At 28.4% G+C, this 20,015-nt stretch overlaps 1 protein-coding gene across 1 annotated transcript in view; it reads right to left on the reverse strand.

Moving 5' to 3' along the window:
- Nucleotides 1-20,015, reverse strand: part of LOC144448500 (lipase maturation factor 2-like) — a 72,591-nt gene that overhangs the window by 15,602 nt on the left and 36,974 nt on the right. The window contains exons 10-11 of the mRNA XM_078138762.1: nucleotides 14,163-14,217; nucleotides 12,044-12,157 (exon numbers count right to left, since the gene is read on the reverse strand). Coding sequence (XP_077994888.1) covers nucleotides 12,044-12,157; nucleotides 14,163-14,217 — 169 coding nt within the window. The remainder of the gene's footprint in view (nucleotides 1-12,043; nucleotides 12,158-14,162; nucleotides 14,218-20,015) is intronic.

Genomic DNA, 20,015 nt, shown 5'->3' on the forward strand with positions numbered 1-20,015 from the left:
CTTGTTCTATTTCCTACAACCTGTAGATATCTAAATATCAGCTATGACTTGTTCTATTTCCTACAACCTGTAGACATCTAAATATCAGCTATGACTTGTTCTATTTCCTACAACCTGTAGATATCTAAATATCAGCTATGACTTGTTCTATTTCCTACAACCTGTAGATATCTAAGTATCAGTTATGACTTGTTATATTTCCTACAACCTGTAGATATCTAAATATCAGTTATGACTTGTTCTATTTCCTACAACCTGTAGACATCTAAATATCAGCTATGACTTGTTCTATTTCCTACAACCTGTAGATATCTAAGTATCAGTTATGACTTGTTCTATTTCCTACAACCTGTAGATATCTAAATATCAGCTATGACTTGTTCTATTTCCTACAACCTGTAGATATCTAAATATCAGCTATGACTTGTTCTATTTCCTACAACCTGTAGATATCTAAGTATCAGCTGTGACTTGTTATATTTCCTACAACCTGTAGACATCTAAATATCAGCTATGACTTGTTCTATTTCCTACAACCTGTAGATATCTAAATATCAGCTATGACTTGTTCTATTTCCTACAACCTGTAGATATCTAAACATCAGTTATGACTTGTTCTATTTCCTACAACCTGTAGATATCTAAATATCAGCTATGACTTGTTCTATTTCCTACAACCTGTAGATATCTAAGTATCAGCTGTGACTTGTTATATTTCCTACAACCTGTAGACATCTAAATATCAGCTATGACTTGTTCTATTTCCTACAACCTGTAGATATCTAAATATCAGCTATGACTTGTTCTATTTCCTACAACCTGTAGATATCTAAATATCAGCTATGACTTGTTCTATTTCCTACAACCTGTAGACATCTAAATATCAGCTGTGACTTGTTCTATTTCCTACAACCTGTAGACATCTAAATATCAGCTATGACTTGTTCTATTTCCTACAACCTGTAGATATCTAAATATCAGTTATGACTTGTTCTATTTCCTACAACCTGTAGACATGTAAGTATCAGCTATGACTTGTTCTATTTCCTACAACCTGTAGATATCTAAATATCAGCTATGACTTGTTCTATTTCCTACAACCTGTAGACATCTAAATATCAGCTATGACTTGTTCTATTTCCTACAACCTGTAGACATCTAAATATCAGCTATGACTTGTTCTATTTCCTACAACCTGTAGATATCTAAATATCAGCTATGACTTGTTCTATTTCCTACAACCTGTAGATATCTAAATATCAGTTATGACTTGTTCTATTTCCTACAACCTGTAGATATCTAAATATCAGCTATGACTTGTTCTATTTCCTACAACCTGTAGATATCTAAATATCAGCTATGACTTGTTCTATTTCCTACAACCTGTAGATATCTAAGTATCAGCTGTGACTTGTTATATTTCCTACAACCTGTAGACATCTAAATATCAGCTATGACTTGTTCTATTTCCTACAACCTGTAGATATCTAAATATCAGCTATGACTTGTTCTATTTCCTACAACCTGTAGATATCTAAACATCAGTTATGACTTGTTCTATTTCCTACAACCTGTAGATATCTAAATATCAGCTATGACTTGTTCTATTTCCTACAACCTGTAGACATCTAAATATCAGCTATGACTTGTTCTATTTCCTACAACCTGTAGATATCTAAGTATCAGTTATGACTTGTTCTATTTCCTACAACCTGTAGATATCTAAATATCAGCTATGACTTGTTCTATTTCCTACAACCTGTAGATATCTAAATATCAGCTATGACTTGTTCTATTTCCTACAACCTGTAGATATCTAAGTATCAGCTGTGACTTGTTATATTTCCTACAACCTGTAGACATCTAAATATCAGCTATGACTTGTTCTATTTCCTACAACCTGTAGATATCTAAATATCAGCTATGACTTGTTCTATTTCCTACAACCTGTAGATATCTAAACATCAGTTATGACTTGTTCTATTTCCTACAACCTGTAGATATCTAAATATCAGCTATGACTTGTTCTATTTCCTACAACCTGTAGATATCTAAGTATCAGCTGTGACTTGTTATATTTCCTACAACCTGTAGACATCTAAATATCAGCTATGACTTGTTCTATTTCCTACAACCTGTAGATATCTAAATATCAGCTATGACTTGTTCTATTTCCTACAACCTGTAGATATCTAAATATCAGCTATGACTTGTTCTATTTCCTACAACCTGTAGACATCTAAATATCAGCTGTGACTTGTTCTATTTCCTACAACCTGTAGACATCTAAATATCAGCTATGACTTGTTCTATTTCCTACAACCTGTAGATATCTAAATATCAGTTATGACTTGTTCTATTTCCTACAACCTGTAGACATGTAAGTATCAGCTATGACTTGTTCTATTTCCTACAACCTGTAGATATCTAAATATCAGCTATGACTTGTTCTATTTCCTACAACCTGTAGACATCTAAATATCAGCTATGACTTGTTCTATTTCCTACAACCTGTAGACATCTAAATATCAGCTATGACTTGTTCTATTTCCTACAACCTGTAGATATCTAAATATCAGCTATGACTTGTTCTATTTCCTACAACCTGTAGATATCTAAATATCAGTTATGACTTGTTCTATTTCCTACAACCTGTAGACATCTAAGTATCAGTTATGACTTGTTCTATTTCCTACAACCTGTTGACATCTAAGTATCAGCTATGACTTGTTCTATTTCCTACAACCTGTAGATATCTAAATATCAGCTATGACTTGTTCTATTTCCTACAACCTGTAGATATCTAAATATCAGCTATGACTTGTTCTATTTCCTACAACCTGTAGATATCTAAATATCAGTTATGACTTGTTCTATTTCCTACAACCTGTAGATATCTAAATATCAGCTATGACTTGTTCTATTTCCTACAACCTGTAGATATCTAAATATCAGTTATGACTTGTTCTATTTCCTACAACCTGTAGATATCTAAATATCAGCTATGACTTGTTCTATTTCCTACAATCTGTAGACATCTAAATATCAGTTATGACTTGTTCTATTTCCTACAACCTGTAGATATCTAAATATCAGCTATGACTTGTTCTATTTCCTACAATCTGTAGACATCTAAATATCAGTTATGACTTGTTCTATTTCCTACAACCTGTAGATATCTAAATATCAGCTATGACTTGTTCTATTTCCTACAACCTGTAGATATCTAAATATCAGCTATGACTTGTTCTATTTCCTACAACCTGTAGACATCTAAATATCAGTTATGACTTGTTCTATTTCCTACAATCTGTAGACATCTAAATATCAGTTATGACTTGTTCTATTTCCTACAACCTGTAGATATCTAAATATCAGCTATGACTTGTTCTATTTCCTACAACCTGTAGATATATAAATATCAGTTATGACTTGTTCTATTTCCTACAACCTGTAGATATCTAAATATCAGTTATGACTTGTTCTATTTCCTACAACCTGTAGATATATAAATATCAGTTATGACTTGTTCTATTTCCTACAACCTGTAGATATCTAAATATCAGCTATGACTTGTTCTATTTCCTACAACCTGTAGACATCTAAGTATCAGCTATGACTTGTTCTATTTCCTACAACCTGTAGATATCTAAATATCAGCTATGACTTGTTCTATTTCCTACAACCTGTAGACATCTAAATATCAGTTATGACTTGTTCTATTTCCTACAACCTGTAGACATCTAAATATCAGCTATGACTTGTTCTATTTCCTACAACCTGTAGATATCTAAATATCAGCTATGACTTGTTCTATTTCCTACAACCTGTAGATATCTAAGTATCAGTTATGACTTGTTCTATTTCCTACAACCTGTAGACATCTAAATATCAGTTATGGCTTGTTCTATTTCCTACAACCTGTAGATATCTAAGTATCAGTTATGACTTGTTCTATTTCCTACAACCTGTAGATATCTAAGTATCAGTTATGACTTGTTCTATTTCCTACAACCTGTAGACATCTAAATATCAGTTATGACTTGTTCTATTTCCTACAACCTGTAGATATCTAAATATCAGCTATGACTTGTTCTATTTCCTACAACCTGTAGATATCTAAGTATCAGTTATGACTTGTTCTATTTCCTACAACCTGTAGATATCTAAATATCAGCTATGACTTGTTCTATTTCCTACAACCTGTAGATATCTAAGTATCAGCTATGACTTGTTCTATTTCCTACAACCTGTAGACATCTAAATATCAGCTGTGACTTGTTCTATTTCCTACAACCTGTAGATATCTAAATATCAGCTATGACTTGTTCTATTTCCTTCAACCTGTAGATATCTAAATATCAGTTATGACTTGTTCTATTTCCTACAACCTGTAGATATCTAAGTATCAGTTATGACTTGTTCTATTTCCTACAACCTGTAGACATCTAAATATCAGCTATGACTTGTTCTATTTCCTACAACCTGTAGATATCTAAGTATCAGTTATGACTTGTTCTATTTCCTACAACCTGTAGATATCTAAATATCAGCTATGACTTGTTCTATTTCCTACAACCTGTAGATATCTAAATATCAGTTATGACTTGTTCTATTTCCTACAACCTGTAGACATCTAAATATCAGCTATGACTTGTTCTATTTCCTACAACCTGTAGATATCTAAATATCAGCTATGACTTGTTCTATTTCCTACAACCTGTAGACATCTAAGTACCAGCTATGACTTGTTCTATTTCCTACAACCTGTAGATATCTAAATATCAGCTATGACTTGTTCTATTTCCTACAACCTGTAGACATCTAAATATCAGCTATGACTTGTTCTATTTCCTACAACCTGTAGATATCTAAATATCAGCTATGACTTGTTCTATTTCCTACAACCTGTAGACATCTAAATATCAGCTGTGACTTGTTCTATTTCCTACAACCTGTAGACATCTAAATATCAGCTATGACTTGTTCTATTTCCTACAACCTGTAGATATCTAAATATCAGCTATGACTTGTTCTATTTCCTACAACCTGTAGATATCTAAATATCAGTTATGACTTGTTCTATTTCCTACAACCTGTAGACATCTAAATATCAGCTATGACTTGTTCTATTTCCTACAACCTGTAGACATCTAAATATCAGCTATGACTTGTTCTATTTCCTACAACCTGTAGATATCTAAATATCAGTTATGACTTGTTCTATTTCCTACAACCTGTAGATATCTAAATATCAGCTATGACTTGTTCTATTTCCTACAACCTGTAGACATCTAAATATCAGTTATGACTTGTTCTATTTCCTACAACCTGTAGATATCTAAATATCAGCTATGACTTGTTCTATTTCCTACAACCTGTAGATATCTAAATATCAGTTATGACTTGTTCTATTTCCTACAACCTGTAGACATCTAAATATCAGTTATGACTTGTTCTATTTCCTACAACCTGTAGACATCTAAATATCAGCTATGACTTGTTCTATTTCCTACAACCTGTAGATATCTAAGTATCAGCTATGACTTGTTCTATTTCCTACAACCTGTAGATATCTAAATATCAGCTATGACTTGTTCTATTTCCTACAACCTGTAGATATCTAAATATCAGCTATGACTTGTTCTATTTCCTACAACCTGTAGACATCTAAATATCAGTTGTGACTTGTTCTATTTCCTACAACCTGTAGATATCTAAATATCAGCTATGACTTGTTCTATTTCCTACAACCTGTAGATATCTAAATATCAGCTATGACTTGTTCTATTTCCTACAACCTGTAGATATCTAAATATCAGCTATGACTTGTTCTATTTCCTACAACCTGTAGACATCTAAATATCAGCTATGACTTGTTCTATTTCCTACAACCTGTAGATATCTAAATATCAGCTATGACTTGTTCTATTTCCTACAACCTGTAGATATCTAAGTATCAGCTATGACTTGTTCTATTTCCTACAACCTGTAGACATCTAAATATCAGTTATGACTTGTTCTATTTCCTACAACCTGTAGACATCTAAATATCAGTTATGACTTGTTCTATTTCCTACAACCTGTAGATATCTAAATATCAGCTATGACTTGTTCTATTTCCTACAACCTGTAGATATCTAAGTATCAGTTATGACTTGTTCTATTTCCTACAACCTGTAGATATCTAAATATCAGCTATGACTTGTTCTATTTCCTACAACCTGTAGACATCTAAATATCAGCTATGACTTGTTCTATTTCCTACAACCTGTAGATATCTAAATATCAGCTATGACTTGTTCTATTTCCTTCAACCTGTAGATATCTAAATATCAGTTATGACTTGTTCTATTTCCTACAACCTGTAGATATCTAAGTATCAGTTATGACTTGTTCTATTTCCTACAACCTGTAGACATCTAAATATCAGCTATGACTTGTTCTATTTCCTACAACCTGTAGACATCTAAATATCAGCTATGACTTGTTCTATTTCCTACAACCTGTAGACATCTAAATATCAGCTATGACTTGTTCTATTTCCTACAACCTGTAGATATCTAAGTATCAGTTATGACTTGTTCTATTTCCTACAACCTGTAGATATCTAAATATCAGCTATGACTTGTTATATTTCCTACAACCTGTAGATATCTAAATATCAGCTATGACTTGTTCTATTTCCTACAACCTGTAGATATCTAAATATCAGCTATGACTTGTTCTATTTCCTACAACCTGTAGACATCTAAATATCAGCTGTGACTTGTTCTATTTCCTACAACCTGTAGACATCTAAATATCAGCTATGACTTGTTCTATTTCCTACAACCTGTAGATATCTAAATATCAGTTATGACTTGTTCTATTTCCTACAACCTGTAGACATGTAAGTATCAGCTATGACTTGTTCTATTTCCTACAACCTGTAGATATCTAAATATCAGCTATGACTTGTTCTATTTCCTACAACCTGTAGACATCTAAATATCAGCTATGACTTGTTCTATTTCCTACAACCTGTAGACATCTAAATATCAGCTATGACTTGTTCTATTTCCTACAACCTGTAGATATCTAAATATCAGCTATGACTTGTTCTATTTCCTACAACCTGTAGATATCTAAATATCAGTTATGACTTGTTCTATTTCCTACAACCTGTAGACATCTAAGTATCAGTTATGACTTGTTCTATTTCCTACAACCTGTTGACATCTAAGTATCAGCTATGACTTGTTCTATTTCCTACAACCTGTAGATATCTAAATATCAGCTATGACTTGTTCTATTTCCTACAACCTGTAGATATCTAAATATCAGCTATGACTTGTTCTATTTCCTACAACCTGTAGATATCTAAATATCAGTTATGACTTGTTCTATTTCCTACAACCTGTAGATATCTAAATATCAGCTATGACTTGTTCTATTTCCTACAACCTGTAGATATCTAAATATCAGTTATGACTTGTTCTATTTCCTACAACCTGTAGATATCTAAATATCAGCTATGACTTGTTCTATTTCCTACAATCTGTAGACATCTAAATATCAGTTATGACTTGTTCTATTTCCTACAACCTGTAGATATCTAAATATCAGCTATGACTTGTTCTATTTCCTACAATCTGTAGACATCTAAATATCAGTTATGACTTGTTCTATTTCCTACAACCTGTAGATATCTAAATATCAGCTATGACTTGTTCTATTTCCTACAACCTGTAGATATCTAAATATCAGCTATGACTTGTTCTATTTCCTACAACCTGTAGACATCTAAATATCAGTTATGACTTGTTCTATTTCCTACAATCTGTAGACATCTAAATATCAGTTATGACTTGTTCTATTTCCTACAACCTGTAGATATCTAAATATCAGCTATGACTTGTTCTATTTCCTACAACCTGTAGATATATAAATATCAGTTATGACTTGTTCTATTTCCTACAACCTGTAGATATCTAAATATCAGTTATGACTTGTTCTATTTCCTACAACCTGTAGATATATAAATATCAGTTATGACTTGTTCTATTTCCTACAACCTGTAGATATCTAAATATCAGCTATGACTTGTTCTATTTCCTACAACCTGTAGACATCTAAGTATCAGCTATGACTTGTTCTATTTCCTACAACCTGTAGATATCTAAATATCAGCTATGACTTGTTCTATTTCCTACAACCTGTAGACATCTAAATATCAGTTATGACTTGTTCTATTTCCTACAACCTGTAGACATCTAAATATCAGCTATGACTTGTTCTATTTCCTACAACCTGTAGATATCTAAATATCAGCTATGACTTGTTCTATTTCCTACAACCTGTAGATATCTAAGTATCAGTTATGACTTGTTCTATTTCCTACAACCTGTAGACATCTAAATATCAGTTATGGCTTGTTCTATTTCCTACAACCTGTAGATATCTAAGTATCAGTTATGACTTGTTCTATTTCCTACAACCTGTAGATATCTAAGTATCAGTTATGACTTGTTCTATTTCCTACAACCTGTAGACATCTAAATATCAGTTATGACTTGTTCTATTTCCTACAACCTGTAGATATCTAAATATCAGCTATGACTTGTTCTATTTCCTACAACCTGTAGATATCTAAGTATCAGTTATGACTTGTTCTATTTCCTACAACCTGTAGATATCTAAATATCAGCTATGACTTGTTCTATTTCCTACAACCTGTAGATATCTAAGTATCAGCTATGACTTGTTCTATTTCCTACAACCTGTAGACATCTAAATATCAGCTGTGACTTGTTCTATTTCCTACAACCTGTAGATATCTAAATATCAGCTATGACTTGTTCTATTTCCTTCAACCTGTAGATATCTAAATATCAGTTATGACTTGTTCTATTTCCTACAACCTGTAGATATATAAGTATCAGTTATGACTTGTTCTATTTCCTACAACCTGTAGACATCTAAATATCAGCTATGACTTGTTCTATTTCCTACAACCTGTAGATATCTAAGTATCAGTTATGACTTGTTCTATTTCCTACAACCTGTAGATATCTAAATATCAGCTATGACTTGTTCTATTTCCTACAACCTGTAGATATCTAAATATCAGTTATGACTTGTTCTATTTCCTACAACCTGTAGATATCTAAATATCAGTTATGACTTGTTCTATTTCCTACAACCTGTAGACATCTAAATATCAGCTATGACTTGTTCTATTTCCTACAACCTGTAGATATCTAAATATCAGCTATGACTTGTTCTATTTCCTACAACCTGTAGACATCTAAGTACCAGCTAATACTTGTTCTATTTCCTACAACCTGTAGATATCTAAATATCAGCTATGACTTGTTCTATTTCCTACAACCTGTAGACATCTAAATATCAGCTATGACTTGTTCTATTTCCTACAACCTGTAGATATCTAAATATCAGCTATGACTTGTTCTATTTCCTACAACCTGTAGACATCTAAATATCAGCTGTGACTTGTTCTATTTCCTACAACCTGTAGACATCTAAATATCAGCTATGACTTGTTCTATTTCCTACAACCTGTAGATATCTAAATATCAGCTATGACTTGTTCTATTTCCTACAACCTGTAGATATCTAAATATCAGTTATGACTTGTTCTATTTCCTACAACCTGTAGACATCTAAATATCAGCTATGACTTGTTCTATTTCCTACAACCTGTAGACATCTAAATATCAGCTATGACTTGTTCTATTTCCTACAACCTGTAGATATCTAAATATCAGTTATGACTTGTTCTATTTCCTACAACCTGTAGATATCTAAATATCAGCTATGACTTGTTCTATTTCCTACAACCTGTAGACATCTAAATATCAGTTATGACTTGTTCTATTTCCTACAACCTGTAGATATCTAAATATCAGCTATGACTTGTTCTATTTCCTACAACCTGTAGATATCTAAATATCAGTTATGACTTGTTCTATTTCCTACAACCTGTAGACATCTAAATATCAGTTATGACTTGTTCTATTTCCTACAACCTGTAGACATCTAAATATCAGCTATGACTTGTTCTATTTCCTACAACCTGTAGATATCTAAGTATCAGCTATGACTTGTTCTATTTCCTACAACCTGTAGATATCTAAATATCAGCTATGACTTGTTCTATTTCCTACAACCTGTAGATATCTAAATATCAGCTATGACTTGTTCTATTTCCTACAACCTGTAGACATCTAAATATCAGTTGTGACTTGTTCTATTTCCTACAACCTGTAGATATCTAAATATCAGCTATGACTTGTTCTATTTCCTACAACCTGTAGATATCTAAATATCAGCTATGACTTGTTCTATTTCCTACAACCTGTAGATATCTAAATATCAGCTATGACTTGTTCTATTTCCTACAACCTGTAGACATCTAAATATCAGCTATGACTTGTTCTATTTCCTACAACCTGTAGATATCTAAATATCAGCTATGACTTGTTCTATTTCCTACAACCTGTAGATATCTAAGTATCAGCTATGACTTGTTCTATTTCCTACAACCTGTAGACATCTAAATATCAGTTATGACTTGTTCTATTTCCTACAACCTGTAGACATCTAAATATCAGTTATGACTTGTTCTATTTCCTACAACCTGTAGATATCTAAATATCAGCTATGACTTGTTCTATTTCCTACAACCTGTAGATATCTAAGTATCAGTTATGACTTGTTCTATTTCCTACAACCTGTAGATATCTAAATATCAGCTATGACTTGTTCTATTTCCTACAACCTGTAGACATCTAAATATCAGCTATGACTTGTTCTATTTCCTACAACCTGTAGATATCTAAATATCAGCTATGACTTGTTCTATTTCCTACAATCTGTAGATATCTAAATATCAGCTATGACTTGTTCTATTTCCTACAACCTGTAGATATCTAAATATCAGTTATGACTTGTTCTATTTCCTTCAACCTGTAGATATCTAAATATCAGTTATGACTTGTTCTATTTCCTACAACCTGTAGATATCTAAGTATCAGTTATGACTTGTTCTATTTCCTACAACCTGTAGACATCTAAATATCAGCTATGACTTGTTCTATTTCCTACAACCTGTAGACATCTAAATATCAGCTATGACTTGTTCTATTTCCTACAACCTGTAGACATCTAAATATCAGCTATGACTTGTTCTATTTCCTACAACCTGTAGATATCTAAGTATCAGTTATGACTTGTTCTATTTCCTACAACCTGTAGATATCTAAATATCAGCTATGACTTGTTATATTTCCTACAACCTGTAGATATCTAAATATCAGCTATGACTTGTTCTATTTCCTACAACCTGTAGACATCTAAATATCAGCTATGACTTGTTCTATTTCCTACAACCTGTAGATATCTAAGTATCAGTTGTGACTTGTTCTATTTCCTACAACCTGTAGACATCTAAATATCAGCTATGACTTGTTCTATTTCCTACAACCTGTAGATATCTAAATATCAGCTATGACTTGTTCTATTTCCTACAACCTGTAGATATCTAAATATCAGTTATGACTTGTTCTATTTCCTACAACCTGTAGACATCTAAATATCAGCTATGACTTGTTCTATTTCCTACAACCTGTAGATATCTAAATATCAGCTATGACTTGTTCTATTTCCTACAACCTGTAGATATCTAAATATCAGCTATGACTTGTTCTATTTCCTACAACCTGTAGACATCTAAGTATCAGCTGTGACTTGTTATATTTCCTACAACCTGTAGATATCTAAATATCAGTTATGACTTGTTCTATTTCCTACAACCTGTAGACATCTAAATATCAGCTATGACTTGTTCTATTTCCTACAACCTGTAGACATCTAAATATCAGCTATGACTTGTTCTATTTCCTACAACCTGTAGATATCTAAATATCAGTTATGACTTGTTCTATTTCCTACAACCTGTAGATATCATAAGTATCAGCTAAATGTGCATATTTTCTGTACAAAGCTATTAAAAAAGACAAAGAAAATGATAAATTCTTACCATCAGGTTCATTTTTTAGTAATCTGTAAACCATATTAAGAAACCATTTATTATGACGAAAATCTCCCAATGCTGCAAACCACATCTGCCAATCAAGTCTGGGTTGATGAGGTGCTATATAGAAATAAATGTATAAATTTATGAAGTGTTATCATAGTAACAGATATAGAGATGTACAAGTAATGAAGTGTTACCATAGTAACAGATATAAAGATGTACAAATTATATTCAAATGGAAATTCTTCATTTTGTTGGTAAACCATAGTATTCAATTCAACTTTTATTCCAAACACAATTTGAAAATTTTGCAGGAAAATTTTGGCTGTATTCTTTGGGATTTGTCAACGGATTAACCCACTATGTAGTATAGGTGACCTTATGGATACGTGAGGCTAATACGGCACAAGTTATGTTACCATAGTAACAGATATAAAGATGTTCAAGTTATGAAATATGAAGTATTACATAGTAACAGAAATAAAGGTGTATTAGTTGTGAAGTGTTACGTAGTAACAGAAATAAAGGTGTATTAGTTGTGAAGTGCTACATAGTAACAGAAATAAAGGTGTATTAGTTGTGAAGTGTTACGTAGTAACAGAAATAAAAGTGTATTAGTTGTGAAGTGTTACATAGTAACAGAAATAAAGGTGTATTAGTTGTGGTGTTACATAGTAACAAAAATAAAGGTGTATCAGTTGTGAAGTGTTACTTAGTAACAGAAATAAAAGTGTATTAGTTGTGAAGTGTTACATAGTAACAGATATAAAGGTGTATTAGTTGTGAAGTGTTACATAGTAACAGAAATAAAGGTGTATTAGTTGTGAAGTGTTACATAGTAACAGATATAAAGGTGTATTAGTTGTGAAGTGCTACATAGTAACATAAATAAAGGTGTATCAGTTGTGAAGTGTTACGTAGTAACAGAAATAAAGGTGTATTAGTTGTGAAGTGTTACATAGTAACAAAAATAAAGGTGTATTAGTTGTGAAGTGTTACATAGTAACAGAAATAAAGGTGTATTAGTTGTGAAGTGTTACATAGTAACAGATATAAAGGTGTATTAGTTGTGAAGTGCTACATAGTAACATAAATAAAGGTGTATCAGTTGTGAAGTGTTACGTAGTAACAGAAATAAAGGTGTATTAGTTGTGAAGTGTTACATAGTAACAAAAATAAAGGTGTATCAGTTGTGAAGTGTTACTTAGTAACAGAAATAAAAGTGTATTAGTTGTGAAGTGTTACATAGTAACAGATATAAAGGTGTATTAGTTGTGAAGTGTTACATAGTAAAGAAATAAAGGTGTATTAGTTGTGAAGTGTTACATAGTAACAGATATAAAGGTGTATTAGTTGTGAAGTGCTACATAGTAACAGAAATAAAGGTGTATCAGTTGTGAAGTGTTACGTAGTAACAGAAATAAAGGTGTATTAGTTGTGAAGTGTTACATAGTAACAAAAATAAAGGTGTATCAGTTGTGAAGTGTTACTTAGTAACAGAAATAAAAGTGTATTAGTTGTGAAGTGTTACATAGTAACAGATATAAAGGTGTATTAGTTGTGAAGTGTTACATAGTAACAGAAATAAAGGTGTATTAGTTGTGAAGTGTTACATAGTAACAGATATAAAGGTGTATTAGTTGTGAAGTGTTACATAGTAACAGAAATAAAGGTGTATTAGTTGTGAAGTGTTACATAGTAACGGATATAAAGGTGTATTAGTTGTGAAGTGTTACATAGTAACGGATATAAAGGTGTATTAGTTGTGAAATGTTACATAGTAACGGATATAAAGGTGTATTAGTTGTGAAGTGTTACTTAGTAACAGAAATAAAGGTGTATCAGTTGTGAAGTGTTACTTAGTAACAGAAATAAAAGTGTATTAGTTGTGAAGTGTTACATAGTAACAGATATAAAGGTGTATCAGTTGTGAAGTGTTACACAGTAACAGAAATAAAGGTGTATTAGTTGTGAAATGTTACATAGTAACGGATATAAAGGTGTATCAGTTGTGAAGTGTTACACATAGTAACAGAAATAAAGGTGTATTAGTTGTGAAGTGTTACACATAGTAACAGCTGATACAAACATTCCCTCATCAATGAGTATACATTGATCATACCTACTATGGGTGGTGCTTCACTCACATTGCCTGGCTTGTACACAAAATCATATTCCTGTCAATATCAAAAACATGTAATGCAAGAGTCATAGTTAGCTGACAAGAAGTTTGGGACATTAAACTGTTAGACAGATTGATATAACTAGTATAATAAATGGTCTTTACATTATTTAAACCTAACTAGTATAATAAATGGTCATCATATTATTTAAACCTAACTAGTATAATAAATGGTCATCATATTTTTTAAACCTAACTAGTATAATAAATGGTCATCATATTATTTAAACCTAACTAGTATAATAAATAGTCATTACATTATTTAAACCTAACTAGTATAATAAATAGTCATTACATTATTTAAACCTAACTAGTATAATAAATAGTCATTATATTATTTAAACCTAACTAGTATAATAAATGGTCATCATATTATTTAAACCTAACTAGTATAATAAATGGTCATCATATAATTTAAACCTAACTAGTATAATAAATGGTCATCATATTATTTAAACCTAACTAGTATAATAAATAGTCATTACATTATTTAAACCTAACTAGTATAATAAATAGTCATTACATTTTTTAAACCTAACTAGTATAATAAATAGTCATTATATTATTTAAACCTAACTAGTATAATAAATGGTCATCATATTATTTAAACCTAACTAGTATAATGAATAGTCATAACATTATTTAAACCTAACTAGTATAATAAATGGTCATTATATTATTTAAACCTAACTAGTATAATAAATAGTTATCATATTATTTAAACCTAACTAGTATAATAAATGGTCATCATATTATTTAAACCTAACTAGTATAATAAATGGTCATCATATTATTTAAACCTAACTAGTATAATAAATAGTCATTACATTATTTAAACCTAACTAGTATAATAAATGGTCATCATATTATTTAAACCTAACTAGTATAATGAATAGTCATTATATTATTTAAACCTAACTAGTATAATAAATGGTTATCATATTATTTAAACCTAACTAGTATAATAAATGGTCATTACATTTTTTAAACCTAACTAGTATAATAAATGGTCATAACATTATTTAAACCTAACTAGTATAATAAATGGTCATTACATTATTTAAACCTAACTAGTATAATAAATGGTCATTATATTATTTAAACCTAACTAGTATAATAAATGGTCATTATATTATTTAAACCTAACTAGTATAATGAATAGTCATTACATTATTTAAACATAACTAGTATAATAAATGGTTATCATATTATTTAAACCTAACTAGTATAATAAATGGTCATCATATTATTTAAACCTAACTAGTATAATAAATGGTCATTATATTATTTAAACCTAACTAGTATAATAAATGGTCATTATATTATTTAAACCTAACTAGTATAATAAATGGTCATCATATTATTTAAACCTAACTAGTATAATAAATGGTCATTATATTATTTAAACCTAACTAGTATAATAAATGGTCATTATATTATTTAAACCTAACTAGTATAATAAATGGTCATCATATTATTTAAACCTAACTAGTATAATAAATGGTCATTATATTATTTAAACCTAACTAGTATAATAAATGGTCATTATATTATTTAAACCTAACTAGTATAATAAATGGTCATCATATTATTTAAACCTAACTAGTATAATAAATGGTCATTATATTATTTAAACCTAACTAGTATAATAAATGGTCATTATATTATTTAAACCTAACTAGTATAATAAATGGTCATCATATTATTTAAACCTAACTAGTATAATAAATGGTCATTATATTATTTAAACCTAACTAGTATAATAAATGGTCATTATATTATTTAAACCTAACTAGTATAATAAATGGTCATTATATTATTTAAACCTAACTAGTATAATAAATGATCATCATATTATTTAAACCTAACTAGTATAATAAATGGTCATCATATTATTTAAACCTAACTAGTATAATAAATGATCATCATATTATCTAAACCTAACTAGTATAATAAATAGTCATTATATTATTTAAACATTATTTAAACCTAACTAGTATAATAAATGGTCATCATATTATTTAAACCTAACTAGTATAATAAATGGTCATTATATTATTTAAACCTAACTAGTATAATGAATAGTCATTACATTATTTAAACCTAACTAGTATAATAAATGGTTATTACATTATTTAAACCTAACTAGTATAATAAATGGTCATTATATTATTTAAACCTAACTAGTATAATAAATGGTTATTATATTATTTAAACCTAACTAGTATAATAAATGGTCATTATATTATTTAAACCTAACTAGTATAATAAATGGTCATCATATTATTTAAACCTAACTAGTATTATAATAAATGGTCATCATATTATTTAAACCTAACTAGTATAATAAATGGTCATTATATTATTTAAACCTAACTAGTATAATAAATGGTCATTATATTATTTAAACCTAACTAGTATAATAAATGGTCATCATATTATTTAAACCTAACTAGTATAATAAATGGTCATTATATTATTTAAACCTAACTAGTATAATAAATGGTCATTATATTATTTAAACCTAACTAGTATAATAAATGGTCATCATATTATTTAAACCTAACTAGTATAATAAATGGTCATTATATTATTTAAACCTAACTAGTATAATAAATGGTCATTATATTATTTAAACCTAACTAGTATAATGAATAGTCATCATATTATTTAAACCTAACTAGTATAATAAATGGTCATTATATTATTTAAACATAACTAGTATAATAAATGGTCATTATATTATTTAAACCTAACTAGTATAATAAATGGTCATCATATTATTTAAACATAACTAGTATAATAAATGGTCATTACATTATTTAAACATAACTAGTATAATAAATAGTTATCATATTATTTAAACCTAACTAGTATAATAAATGGTCATCATATTATTTAAACCTAACTAGTATAATAAATAGTCATTACATTATTTAAACCTAACTAGTATAATAAATGGTCATTACATTATTTAAACCTAACTAGTATAATGAATAGTCATTACATTATTTAAACCTAACTAGTATAATAAATGGTCATTATATTATTTAAACCTAACTAGTATAATAAATGGTCATTATATTATTTAAACCTAACTAGTATAATAAATGGTCATAACATTATTTAAACCTAACTAGTATAATAAATGGTTATCATATTATTTAAACCTAACTAGTATAATAAATGGTTATCATATTATTTAAACCTAACTAGTATAATAAATGGTTATCATATTATTTAAACCTAACTAGTATAATAAATGGTTATCATATTATTTAAACCTAACTAGTATAATAAATGGTTATCATATTATTTAAACCTAACTAGTATAATAAATGGTTATCATATTATTTAAACCTAACTAGTATAATAAATAGTCATTACATTATTTAAACCTAACTAGTATAATAAATGGTCATTACATTATTTAAACCTAACTAGTATAATAAATGGTCATCATATTATTTAAACCTAACTAGTATAATGAATAGTCATTATATTATTTAAACCTAACTAGTATAATAAATGGTCTTTACATTATTTAAACCTAACTAGTATAATAAATGGTAATTATATTATTTAAACATAACTAGTATAATAAATGGTCATTACATTATTTAAACATAACTAGTATAATAAATGGTTATCATATTATTTAAACATAACTAGTATAATAAATAGTCATTATATTATTTAAACCTAACTAGTATAATAAATGGTTATCATATTATTTAAACCTAACTAGTATAATAAATGGTCATCATATTATTTAAACCTAACTAGTATAATAAATGGTCATCATATTATTTAAACCTAACTAGTATAATAAATGGTCATCATATTATTTAAACCTAACTAGTATAATAAATAGTCATTACATTATTTAAACCTAACTAGTATAATAAATGGTCATTACATTATTTAAACCTAACTAGTATAATAAATGGTCATTACATTATTTAAACCTAACTAGTATAATAAATGGTCATCATATTATTTAAACCTAACTAGTATAATGAATAGTCATTACATTATTTAAACCTAACTAGTATAATAAATGGTCATTATATTATTTAAACCTAACTAGTATAATAAATGGTTATCATATTATTTAAACCTAACTAGTATAATAAATGGTCATTACATTATTTAAACCTAACTAGTATAATAAATAGTCATTACATTATTTAAACCTAACTAGTATAATAAATGGTCATTACATTATTTAAACCTAACTAGTATAATAAATGGTCATCATATTATTTAAACCTAACTAGTATAATGAATAGTCATTATATTATTTAAACCTAACTAGTATAATAAATGGTCTTTACATTATTTAAACCTAACTAGTATAATAAATGGTAATTATATTATTTAAACATAACTAGTATAATAAATGGTCATTACATTATTTAAACATAACTAGTATAATAAATGGTTATCATATTATTTAAACCTAACTAGTATAATAAATGGTTATTATATTATTTAAACCTAACTAGTATAATAAATGGTTATCATATTATTTAAACCTAACTAGTATAATAAATGGTCATCATATTATTTAAACCTAACTAGTATAATAAATGGTCATCATAGTATTTAAACCTAACTAGTATAATAAATGGTCATCATATTATTTAAACCTAACTAGTATAATAAATAGTCATTACATTATTTAAACCTAACTAGTATAATAAATGGTCATTACATTATTTAAACCTAACTAGTATAATAAATGGTCATTACATTATTTAAACCTAACTAGTATAATAAATGGTCATCATATTATTTAAACCTAACTAGTATAATGAATAGTCATTACATTATTTAAACCTAACTAGTATAATAAATGGTCATTATATTATTTAAACCTAACTAGTATAATAAATGGTTATCATATTATTTAAACCTAACTAGTATAATAAATGGTCATTACATTATTTAAACCTAACTAGTATAATAAATAGTCATTACATTATTTAAACCTAACTAGTATAATAAATGGTCATTACATTATTTAAACCTAACTAGTATAATAAATGGTCATCATATTATTTAAACCTAACTAGTATAATGAATAGTCATTATATTATTTAAACCTAACTAGTATAATAAATGGTCTTTACATTATTTAAACCTAACTAGTATAATAAATGGTAATTATATTATTTAAACATAACTAGTATAATAAATGGTCATTACATTATTTAAACATAACTAGTATAATAAATGGTTATCATATTATTTAAACCTAACTAGTATAATAAATGGTTATTATATTATTTAAACCTAACTAGTATAATAAATGGTTATCATATTATTTAAACCTAACTAGTATAATAAATGGTCATCATATTATTTAAACCTAACTAGTATAATAAATGGGCATCATATTATTTAAACCTAACTAGTATAATAAATGGTCATAACATTATTTAAACCTAACTAGTATAATAAATAGTCATTACATTATTTAAACCTAACTAGTATAATGAATAGTCATTATATTATTTAAACCTAACTAGTATAATAAATGGTCATCATATTATTTAAACCTAACTAGTATAATAAATGGTCATCATATTATTTAAACCTAACTAGTATAATGAATAGTCATCATATTATTTAAACCTAACTAGTATAATAAATGGTCATCATATTATTTAAACCTAACTAGTATAATAAATGGTTATCATATTATTTAAACCTAACTAGTATAATGAATAGTCATTATATTATTTAAACCTGACTAGTATAATAAATGGTAATTACATTATTTAAACC

Source organism: Glandiceps talaboti, chromosome 17, assembly GCF_964340395.1.
Source record: "Glandiceps talaboti chromosome 17, keGlaTala1.1, whole genome shotgun sequence".
Lineage (NCBI taxonomy): Eukaryota > Metazoa > Hemichordata > Enteropneusta > Spengelidae > Glandiceps > Glandiceps talaboti.